The 12,500-nt window shown below is 52.2% G+C and overlaps 1 protein-coding gene across 1 annotated transcript in view; it reads left to right on the forward strand.

The window, feature by feature from the left end:
• The window catches only part of snd1 (staphylococcal nuclease and tudor domain containing 1), a 210,323-nt gene that overhangs the window by 165,159 nt on the left and 32,664 nt on the right, over positions 1-12,500 (forward strand). Inside the window, exon 18 of the mRNA XM_084448019.1 lies at positions 1,454-1,595. Coding sequence (XP_084304145.1) covers positions 1,454-1,595 — 142 coding nt within the window. The remainder of the gene's footprint in view (positions 1-1,453; positions 1,596-12,500) is intronic.

A 12,500-nucleotide genomic window follows, 5' to 3' on the forward strand; every position in this document is an offset into this window, starting at 1 on the left:
TCCCCCATCTGCCCTCAGCTGTTAGAGAGATGATTATCCAGCCCTCACCCTGTCCTGCTGGGATACACACACACACACACCATACCAACCTGCACTCACACTTTCATGTACAGAACACAGACACATCACACACACACACACACACACACACACACACCGTCCATACTGTTTGATTTGTGGCCCAGAGTGAAGCGCTCTTTCCTAATGAGCAGCCTGCCCTCTGTTTCTCCTGGGGAACCTCGCAAGAGAACTAACCTTCATGCAGCAGAGAGAGGATATGACCCGTTTTCTCACACACACACACACACTCACACACACACACACACACACGCGCTCGCTCACAAATAAAGAACTATTTCTCTCATACACACACGCACAAACAAATACACACTCACACAGATACTCGTACACATATAAACACCCTCTGTAGAAAGGCCGAGTCAGGTGTTTAGGCTGTTAGCAGCGCAGGGCTGTGCAGTAGAGAGCAGCCAGGGTAACGTGTGTAAGTGGGCCCTCTAGGACCCTGCAGCCTCCACACCCCCTCTCTCAACACAGTGGGGAGAAGCCTCGCACCACAGGGGGATAGTTTATCGTAATTCAATAGTTCACTTTAATATTGTCTTTAATATTTGTGTCTGTCAGCCATGCGGCATAATTGTTATACAGCTAAAATGTTTTACCAAAATGCTTGTCATGTAAAATGAAGTAGGAACTTGTACAAGCTTCAGGAAATTGATTGATCAGATCTCTATGGGGTCTGGGACACTTCACGGTAATGAAGTGAATTCATTGGTAGCGCCGGAATCCCAGCGACCCCAGTCAGTAACGATTTCCGCGATGAAGCGCTCCCCACCCAACCCGGCCCCGCCCATCTAACCTGGACTAGCGTCTCTCATTCGCTGCTACGACCTGTCACTCTCTCAATTCTGACCCGTCGATACGCCCCCAGAACACCAGCTGGGGCGGCGAAGTGGCACGGTCTCAGATTGCGTAGTACGCACAGCGCAGCGACTCATATGGGGGTCTGGATAGGACTAGTAGCTGTGTTCTGAATCACTCCCTATTCACTATATAGTGCACTATATAGGGCGTCAGCCATTTTGTTTGTAGTGTCCGAATTCTCCACGGAATTTTCGTTCCCTATATAGTCCACTGTTTATTACCCACAATTCACCTTGATTTCCAGGGAACAGCGCATGTACCCTACATTTTCTCCGTTCCCTAGGTAGTTCACTACATGGTGAACCCTATATAGTGAACAGGGAGTGAGGGAACGAGGGAGCGATTCCGAACACAGCTAGTGTGTGATTCTACTCCCAGGCCTCCCTGATCACATGACCTCCCTCCCGCCCCCTCTGTCAGCTGACCTGACCCGTGTGCTCCTCTCTCTCTCTCTCTCTCTCTCTCTCTCTCTCTCTCTCCCTCCCTCCCTCCCCCATGATGCGCGTGACAGATCTGGGCCAACTACGAGGAGAAGCCGGTGGAGGAGGTGGTGCACGTGAACGAGGAGAAGGAGCGCGTGGTGAACTACCGGCCCGTCTACGTCACCGAGATCACCGACACCCTGCACCTCTACACCCAGGACGTGGAGACAGGTACGACCGTGTGCCCGTGCGTGCGTGTGCGTGTGTTAGGGCTGCCAGCTGAGCTCAGAAATTATATTCCGGGAAAAAATACAATTGTCAGAAAATCGAATATATATTTGATTATTGTATTTTGCAAACGTTCTCCTCTACTGTGTGGAGAAAGACAGTCAACGTTCTCCTCTACTGTGTGGAGAAAGACAGTCAACGTTCTCCTCTACTGTGTGGAGAAAGACTGGGAATGTTCTCCTCTACTGTGTGGAGAAAGACTGTCAACGTTCTCCTCTACTGTGTGGAGAAAGAGACGGAACGTTCTACTCTACTGTGTGGAGAAAGAGACGGAACGTTCTACTCTACTGTGTGGAGAAAGAGACGGAACGTTCTCTGCCGTGTGGAGAAAGAGACGGAACGTTCCGCTGGTCGCCGGTTCTGCACTGAATCCCAGCCTGTCACTCCTCAGGGGGGCGGAGTTTAGAGCCAGACAGACCGACAACAATCTCAGGTGTCCTTGCACAGTCGCTCCCTTCAACACCCGCACTCTCCTCCTTCACATGCTCGCTGTGTGTGTGTGTGCGTGTGTGCGTGTGTGCGTGTGTGCGTGTGTGCGTGTGTGCGTGCGTGTGTGTGTGTGTGTGTGCGTGCGCACGTGTGTGTGTTGGTGTTTGTGAGGGAGTGTGACCGTTACCAAGTGCCAGTGAAGCAGAATTATGACCAGCCACTCATGTAATTACTACCATATCCCCGTCCCTACCCCCATCCACACACACACACACACACACACACACCCACTCTCTCTCTGCCCCGCCCATATCTGACGACATCATCATCATCATCATTTTTTTTTAGCTGCCTGGTGCGATAACCATCCATCCAAAACACACAGTATATAGAATAGAAACACACTCCTTTTTAGGCGCTAAATACAGCCATGTTGTGTGTAGCTTTCGCATGTTGTTACCGTAGGGCCATACACACACACACACACACGCACGCAAACACACACACGATCCTGTAGGCAGCTCTCATCTGAGTGATGTGTTGTGACACAGCCTAGCTGGACAGCCGCTGTCGGGCATCTGTTCCTTAGCCCAGTAGGTAAACACGGTTGTTGGTTTGTTTGTGCAGTTCTGCGTTCCGTGGGAGAGCTATCAGCTATACCCATCTGCTTACACACACACACACACACACACACACACACACACACACACACACTGTACACACACATGCCCGTGAGCGCATTCATACGCACACCCACGCGTACAATAAACACATTCTGGCCTCTTCCCCTTTGGTTCATAGAATGAGATTTAAAGAGCCGGCTTAATGTGCCCTCATGGGCGGAGCTTGAAGGTGTATGAGAGAGCGGACTGACCTGACCTGACCCGACCCGAACCGCCAGGATCACAGTACCGAGCGATGACTCATTTGAGTAAAATGTCGACGCCCACACGTACTGTACATCAATGGCACGAGGCACCGACACAGACTCACTTCCTGTTCGACCTCGACCAGTCTGCGCTTTTCAAGGTGTTCCTCGTAGGCTGCATCCCTGTTGAGGGCGTGTGTGTGTGTACAGTATGTGTGTCCTACCGTTCCAGCTGTGGTTGACTTTGGCAGGGCCATGAAATTGACTTTGGTCGCCACTTAATTTGTCTTAATGTGATAATGAATTAATTTGCAGTAATTTAGAGCCAATCTGAGGCCAGCGTCGCCAGAGGCGTGGCAATCCAATCACGTTGAAGCGCAGCAACAATTGGCTCGTCTCTCACAGAACCCCCCCACCCCCTCCACACACACACACACACGCGCACACACACACACAGGTAGAGTTGGCGTGCGCTCAGAATCAAACTTCTTCTTTATTCAGTCCCGGGGGGCTGCCGATACACACACAGATGTTTTGGCATTGAACACACCTTCTCAGTTGTCTTTGTTCGAGTGATAGGAAGGCAACACACACCAGTGGAACACACACACACACTCCGGGTTAACGGGGCTAACAGCATGGGAACGACTTGTGAAGAACTCTGGGGAATTCATGTTATCAAGAGGGAGAGGAGGACACCTTGATGATGACGCCTCCAAAGGCATCAAAACAGGTGCTTTCTGGAAGCAATGGGCAAGGTGTTTAGATTTATTACATTCAAGATAGTTCGCCGTAGAGATGAAAGTCATAAATAAAGACATTTTACGAAAACTGCATTTTTCTGGGGACAGATATACTGCTGCAGTGAATGTGTTGTTTTTTTATAGACCTGATTTCAAATGACCCAGCGATGTTGGGGCTTTTTTTTTTAGTTTTTAATTGGGCAGTGTTTTCCACAGAGAGACTGGAGAGGGACGCATGTGCTTGTTAGAAAAACACTTAGTTGTTATTTTCAGCAGGGAGGTAAATACAACCAGCCATCACCCCTTTCCTCTCCTCTCCCTCCCCTCTCTCTCTCTCTCTCTGTCTCTCTCTCTCTCCGTCTCTCTCTCTGTCTCTCTCTCTCTCTCTGTCTCTCTCTCTCTATCTCACTCCGTCTCTCTCTCTCTCTCTCTCTCTCTCTCTCTCTCTCTCTGAACAAATTTCAACGCTGTGCCCCTGCAAATTCATACAAGCTGGGCGCCTCGCAATCTCTCTCTTCTCCTCCCATTACCTCCTCTTCTGAAGAGGAATAATTGAAGAGGAATAATACGATGCTGTTGGAGTGCTTAAGCTTTCATAAATACTTTAAAGATTGCTTTTTGATAATGACACCACATGTTCATGTTAAATTGGCCAGAAGTGCCCCAGTGTAACAAATTGCTCACAGTACGCGGCCCCTTCCTCAACTCCGCGCTACATCAAAATGTTTTCTCTTCATTTGTCTCTTTAATCTAACGAGTGTGAAAGGGAGGAGGAGATGATCCTTCCCCCAGTACGGTTGGTTCCAGTGCAGCCGTGCCAGGCCAAGCCTACACCATTCTGAAAATCCATCCCATCGCCTGAGACAGCGAGGTCGTCAGCCTTCACTGCTCCTTCCCTGATCCTGTCCCTTATTGGAGTTGGAGCTTCTTCCTAATCCTACCGGTCCTCCTCCTCCTTTACTAAACCCCTGAAGAGCTTTGTCAGGATTCCACAGCACCACTGACTGCCCAAATCTGCCCCTCTATCTCTACCTCTCTCTCTCTCTCTCTCCCTCTCTCTCTCTCTCTCCTCTCTCTCTCTCTCTCACCCCCCCCTCTCTCTCTCTCTCTCTCTCTCTCTTCCCTCTCTCTCTCTCGTTCTCTCTCTCCCCTCTCTCTCTCTCTCTCCCCTCTCTCTCTCTTCCCTCTCTCTCTCTCTCTCTCTCCCCTCTCTCTCTCTCTCTCTCCCTCTCTCTCTCTCTCTCCTCTCTCTCTCTCTCTCACCCCCCCCCTCTCTCTCTCTCTCTCTCTCTCTCTCTCTCTCTCTCCTCTCTCTCTCTCTCTCACCCCCCCCCTCTCTCTCTCTCTCTCTCTCTCTATTCCCTCTCTCTCTCTCTCTCTCTCTCTCTCTCTCCCCTCTCTCTCTCTCTCTCTCTCTTCCCTCTCCCCTCTCTCTCTCCCCTCTCTCTCTCTCTCACCCCCCCCCCCCTCTCTCTCTGTTAAAAGCCAGTCTAAGGTCTAAGTTCATGTCTAGTTGTCATGTGTTGGCAGTCTCCACGAGCGTTCCATTTACTGTCAGCATGGCTGCCTGTGGGGCTCGGGGCTCCTTGACCGACCTTGTGCAGCTGACCTGAGAGGCAGCGAGAAGCAGCACTAACCGGCTTTGCCTTGGCCTCTCCGCCGCCCAGCTAATTACACAGGAGCCTGTTATGGCTGTTAAAGTATCCCTGAAGAGCACGCGTACTCACACACACACGCACACACGCACGCACACACGCGCACGCACACACGCACACACGCACACACACACGCACACGTGCACACACACACACACACACACTACCCCGGCCCAGTGTTGGATTCAAGCCAGGGGGATGCAAGTTCCCAGAGGCAATTTTTAGCAGTTGTGATGTTGTTAGAGTTCTCCTTAAAAAGCGCGGGATTGAGATGGAAGTGTCAGCCTCACAGTACAGCGGACCAAACCGAATAATGAGAAAAATGTTTTCTCGATGGGTCAGGTACTCGGGAGAACGGTACATACAGTAACCACAAGTAACTCTCCGCCGGTAAATGGTTTTCTCCCCGCTGTAAGTGCGTGCCCTTGAGGGAACCGTCCGGGAACGTTCCCGGCTCCTCATTAAGGCCATAGGAGCGCACTTTCACCATCGCAGTGTGCGGTCTCTCTCTGCTCGTCTCTCGCAGTCTGATCTCTCCTGGCTGCGGTATCCTTAACACAGCACAGACAGACGCACAGTCACAGTCTCCTCTCCCTGTAGTCCCAAGGGAGTTCTCACATTACTTTCATTATTTCCAATTTAATTACCCAGAGTGTGAGTTTTGAGTGGGGTGTGTGCGTGCGTGTGTGTGTGTGTATCACACACACACATATGTAAATGCCTTTTACATGCTCGGAGTCTCTCGGGCTCCATCTCCCTCTCTCTCTCTCTCTCCCTTTTGCCGTTATCTCCCTGTATCACTCTCTCTTTCTCTCTCTCCCTCTATCACTCTACCTCTCTCTCTCTCCCCCCCCCCCCCAGTCTGTATGTGATCACTCTACCTCTCTCTCTCTCTCCCCCCCCCCCCCCTGGCTGTATGTGATCACTCTACCTCTCTCTCTCTCTCTCTCTCTCTCTCTCTCCCCCCCCCCAGTCTGTATGTGATCACTCTACCTCTCTCTCTCTCTCTCTCTCTCTCTCTCTCTCTCTTTCCCCCCCCCCAGTCTGTATGTGATCACTCTACCTCTCTCTCTCTCTCTCTCTCTCTCTCTCTCTCTCCCCCCCCCCCCCCCCCAGGCTGTATGTGATCACTCTACCTCTCTCTCTCTCTCTCTCCCCCCCCCCCCAGGCTGTATGTGATCACTCTACCTCTCTCTCTCTCTCTCTCTCTCTCTCTCTCCCCCCCCCCCCAGTCTGTATGTGATCACTCTACCTCTCTCTCCTCTCTCTCTCTCTCTCTCTCTCTCTCCCCCCCCCCCCAGGCTGTATGTGATCACTCTACCTCTCTCTCTCTCTCTCTCTCTCTCTCTCTCTCTCTCTCTCTCTCTCTCTCTCTCTCTCTCTCCCCCCCCCCCCCCCCAGGCTGTATGTGATCACTCTACCTCTCTCTCTCTCTCTCTCTCTCTCTCTCTCTCTCTCTCCCCCCCCCCCCCCCAGGCTGTATGTGATCACTCTACCTCTCTCTCTCTCTCTCTCTCTCTCTCTCCCCCCCCCCCCCCCCAGTCTGTATGTGATCACTCTACCTCTCTCTCTCTCTCTCTCTCTCTCTCTCTCCCCCCCCAGTCTGTATGTGATCACTCTCCCGGGGGGAGGCTGAATAGAGATGTGTCCTTGGACCGGGTCAGAGACAGAGACCTCTCTAGGCGGACCCTCGCAGGGCTGCGGAGCCACAGTTGAGGAGTTGAGGAGCTAAAGTGTTCATGTCCAGCAGATATCGGTGACCTTGTGCCGAGTTGTTCTTAAATATGAGACTATCTGCATAATAGAATATTCCCGGCGTTGTCTCACGCTTGGCGAAATTGGTCGGTCGGTCGGTTTTAATTTGCCTTCTAATGAGCACCTGGATACGGCTGGTTTGGTGTGAATCTGAATGGAACCTCTGGTTACTTGTGGCTCCTCCCAGTTGAAGCCTCGTATATTAAGTTCTGTTTCCGCCCCAGTTGGTCTGTGTTCTCCGGGTGGAGCGTCACAGTCGGTCTGTGTTCTCCGGGCGGAGCGTCACAGTCGGTCTGTGTTCTCCGGGCGGAGCGTCACAGTTGGTCTGTGTTCTCCCGGCGGAGCGTCACAGTTGGTCTGTGTTCTCCGGGCGGAGCGTCACTGCCCATCCACAATGGCAAACATCCCAAGATGCTATTACTCTTGACTGAAAGCCTTAGCTGCAGTTAGAAGACTGTTCCTTCATTTGGTCAAAATACGCACACATTCACACACAGAAAAATACGCACACATTCACACACAGAAAAATACGCACTCATTAACACACACAAATATACGCACACATTCACACACACAAACATATGCACACACACACACACACACACACACCAACATACAGTACGCACACATTCACTCACTCACTCACTCACTCACTCATTCTCTCTCACACACACACACACACACACACTGTACACACGCGCACACACTCACACATTCCGACATACATACACACTCACTCACTCTGTCCACCATCCACTGGAAGTTTGGTCCTGATGTCTGCCAAGGTAATTTTTCTGTTTTTTTTTTGTTTTGTTTTTATTAGACAGATTACGAAAGTGTAAATTGTAAGATTTCAAATAATGTGCCATGCATTGAAATCTATAAATATTTGAAGAAGTTATGCTTCTGTGAATGTCGGTACACCTGAAATCACTAAGCAGAGAAAAAAGGCTTCAAAGACTCAGAGCTGTTCACACTTCTCACAGGACATGGGTAGGAGGACAGTAGGTTCTTTGCAACTTCAATTTTGATAATAAGGAAAAAGAGGGACAAAACATATTTAGCTCTCTAGCACATTCTGGGGACTGCAGACATCAGGACCAACCCTCCAGCACGCTCATTCTACTATAAGCCTCTTACTGCTTTGCATTCTGGATCCACTTCTATTTCAACTAGTTTATTATTGCTTAGTTGACATTAAGACTCATCATTTCGAGGTTTGGGCCAATATAGTGTAATTGCAATTAAACTAATTGGAAGACACAATACAGAATACCCGCAGCAGATGCCCAATGTACGTGAACAGTCATGTAATGTGCATTTTCATGGATGGGGATTATTTATGGGCCGGTGTCAAAGTGCTCACGTGGACAGGGATCGTTTTTGTTTTAAAAGGAAAATGTATTAATGTAAACATGGCCACAGTGTCCCGGTGGCAGCATCTCCTGGCTCTCCCTCCATATCCCTTTTCTGTCCGTCGGTTTCTCTCCCTCTCTTTTTATTCTTCCCTTTATCTTACTTTCTCGCTCGCTCGCTCGCTTACTCACTCACTCACTCACTCACTCACTCACTCACTCACTCACTCACTCACTCACTCACTCACTCACTCACTCACTCACTCTTATGTTCTCTCTCCCCTCTCTGTCTACTCTCTCTCTCTATCTCTCCATCTCTCTCTCTCTCTACAGCAGGGTTCTCCTACAGTACCTTTTTTGTCTGAGAGCTACATTGAAACGAAAGTGGCCGTGGTCTTATATTACTTACATTTATTCACATATCCAAGTTTCAATGCGCCAAGGTCACACAATAGTTCATATCTCAAATTCACACCAGTGAGATGACTCCCTCTGCATGGAGGGGAACAGAGAGGTGCATTCTGGGGTGGTCTCTCTTATAGAGTCTTCTAAATGTTCCGCTGTTAGTCTGGTTCTAGATTCAGATTTCAAGACATTCATATCAGAAACAGCTGCTTCACAAAGGTTTGTAGCGCCAGGTGAAGATGCTTTCAGGACTGCTTGGTGGATGTTCTTATAGTTGATTATATATGATGAACTTTTGGAAACACCAGCGGTCACTTGCCTCTATCCCCTCTGTCCCTCTCTCTCCCCGGAGTGTTGGGGACGAGGCGTCTCCTCTACCTGACTGGTCAGTCGTGGCGAGACGTGTTTCTGTGTCTGAACGGTATCTACAGGGTTTCTTCTGAACTGTGGTTGGGCTCTCCAGACCGTCTGCTCCATTTCTCTCCACCTCCTCATCCTGATCCCTCCTTCTCTACAGCTCCTCACCCCTTATCCCTCCTTCTCTCCTCCACCTCCTCACCCTCATCCCTCCTTCTCTCCTCCACCCCCTCATCCCTCCTCCTCTACACCTCCTCACCCTCATCCCTCCTTCTCTACACCTCTTCACCCCTCATCCCTCCTTCTCTCCAGCTCCTCACCCTCATCCCTCCTTCTCTACACCTCTTCACCCCTCATCCCTCCTTCTCTCCACCTCCTCATCCTGATCCCTCCTTCTCTACAGCTCCTCACCCCTTATCCCTCCTTCTCTCCTCCACCTCCTCACCCTCATCCCTCCTTCTCTCCTCCACCCCTCATCCCTCCTCCTCTACACCACCTCACCCTCATCCCTCCTTCTCTACACCTCTTCACCCCTCATCCCTCCTTCTCTCCACCTCCTCACCCTCATCCCTCCTTCTCTCCTCCAACCCTTCATCCCTCCTCTACACCGCCTCACCCCTCCTTCTCTATACCTCATCACCCTCATCCCTCCTTCTCTCCTCCACCCCCTCACCCCTCCTCCTCTACACCGCCTCACCCCTCCTTCTCTCCTCCACCTCCTCACCCCACACCCCTCCTTCTCTACGACTCCTCCCCCTCATCCCTCCTCCTCTACACCTCCTCACCCCACACCCCTCCTCCTCTACACCTCCTCACCCCTCCTTCTCTCCTCCACCTCCTCACCCCACACCCCTCCTTCTCTACACCTCCTCCCCCTCATCCCTCCTCCTCTACACCGCCTCACCCCTCCTTCTCTCCTCCACCTCCTCACCCCACACCCCTCCTTCTCTACACCTCCTCCCCCTCATCCCTCCTCCTCTACAGCTCCTCCCCCCTCACCCCTCCTCCTCTACACCTCCTCACCCCTCCTCCCTCCTCCTCTCCACCCCCTTCCCCCTCATCCCTCCTTCTCCCTCCCCTGCTCTCCTTAGTAGTTATGGATTGCCTCATAACACAGGCCCGGGAGTGTTAGCATTTGCTAGTATTGATTTCAATAAGAGGACCCAAGCGTTGGCTCTGTGTATCGATCTCTCTGGAGTCTTCCTGTTCCAAGTCTTTATGGGAAGCAGCAGACCTCAGCCCACGACAAAAGTCTCCTCCGGACTCGGGGCGGTGACTGGAAGCATGACTAAGACTCCTTCCTTCCGCCCTCAATACCTCGTCTTGCGTCCGATCCCCCCCCCCAGTCTCCCGTGTCCGATCCCCCCCCCCCCCCTCAGTCTCCCGCGTCCAATCCCCCTCCTCCTCCAGACGACTCAGAACCAAAGCGGCGGCGGCTCGTTATCGGCACCATCATTTCACCTCCCCCCGATCTCCGCGCGCCGCGGCTCCCCTCCACTTTGTTGTTTCCAGAGAGTCCTCGTGCCCCCCTCCCCTCCCACGCGCGTTTGATGAGTGGGCCGACCCGTTCGCATCGCACTCCGCCGAGGACAAGGCCCGATCGCGCCGGAGGAGTGGCGGGCGCTGCTGTTCTTCAGAGCTGCGAAAAATAAACCTGCCTCGCCCACCACTGCCGCAGATACAATATTTATAGGCCGAGGGCCCAGCGGTGCCCCCCCCCCTCCATCCCGTCCTGCCCACCAAAGCCCCTCATTATTCTATCTGACACGGACATTTCACCCGGACAGGTCGGGCCCACCTGTCGCTCGCCGTGGGAGAGGGTCTTTATTCCCGCGGAGGAGTGCAGGGAAGCAGAACACGCCGTCCTTCACTCCCACCCCGGGTCCTAGGCTGCGCTCTCAATCGCATACTTCTACTTTGTATAACCAGTACGTACTACAGCCGTCCCTAGGAGTACACATCAGATCGGGACATACTACCTTGTTAGTACGTCGCGCCTTGAAATTTGACCGCGTCCGTCGCCGTCCGTGAAGCAACGTTCGTCAACAGCCGGGATTCATCAAAACGCCTCCGGCGCAACTCGCACATGTGACATCATTTCCGCTGAGCACAGTATGTGGGTCAGAATAGCCGGGATTGTCAGCTGGCTTTCATACTGCAAAATACGCCCGAATGTAGTTGGACAACCTGGTATTTTTGCCGTACTGTATGTGGCATACTATGTATTGGGACATACTACATTACTTTTTGGCATGCTATATAGTATGGAAGTACGTGATTAGGAACACAGCCCCGGTGTGCCGGGTGTGTGTGGGGGTGTGTGAGTGTGAGTGTGTGTGTGTGTGTGTGGGGGGGGGGGGGGGGGGGCTCAGGCCCAGATGGGAAGCTTCTCCAAACACTAGGGAGGAGTTCCCCATGATGTGCTGGGGGGTTCCTCATGATTAAAACAGCTTCTTCAGCTCCAGCCACTCTCAACGGCCCAGAGAAGAGGGAGGAACGCTGGACATGAGAGGAGAGAGAGAGAGGAGGAGGAGGATGAGAGGAGAGAGAGAGGAAGATGGGAAGAGAGAGGAGAGAGAGGAGGATGAGAGGAGAGAGGGGGATGAGAGGAGAGAGGATGGTGAGAGGAGAGAGAGAGGAGGATGAGAGAGAGGAGGATGAGAGGAGAGAGGACGATGAGAGGAGAGAGGAGGGTGAGAAGAGAGAGAGGAGGATGAGAGAGAGAGGTGGATGAGAGGAGAGAGGAGGATGAGGAGAGAGAGAGGACGATGAGAGGAGAGGGGGATGACAGGAGAGAGAGAGGAGGATGAGAGGAGAGAGGATGAGGGAACTGGAAAGGGGGTACTGAAAGAGCAGAGAAGGGAACGAGAGGAGAGAGAGGGGAAGAGTAGAGAAATCACAGATGCTTCCTCCATTTCACAGTTTTTCGTTTCAACGGCTTTCCAATCACGGCGACGGGTCGTTTGGCAGCGAGGGGCTTCAGACCTCTGGGAGAAGTGGCATCGAAGCCCCCCAACCCCGCCCCCGTAATCCAAAAGCACTCGCTTCTGTGCGCGGAGAGCGCCATTAGTCAAGCTCTTCTTTTTCTTTACGCCTCCCTCCCTCCCTCCACGCCCGCCAAGTACACACGCCACTTCCATCCGCCGGGTCGCAAAAGGGGAGCAGATTGCTGGGCGCAAAGCGGTTTTCGTGTCCCTCACGCCTCGCCCTCCTGTCTGTCTGGTCTCGGGGTAAGAGCGTAAAGCCGTCGCTGAGCGATGCGGGCCCCAGATACGCCAAGG

The sequence above is a fragment of the Borostomias antarcticus genome (genome assembly GCF_949987555.1).
Source record: "Borostomias antarcticus genome assembly, chromosome: 13".
Classification (NCBI taxonomy): Eukaryota; Metazoa; Chordata; class Actinopteri; order Stomiiformes; family Stomiidae; genus Borostomias; species Borostomias antarcticus.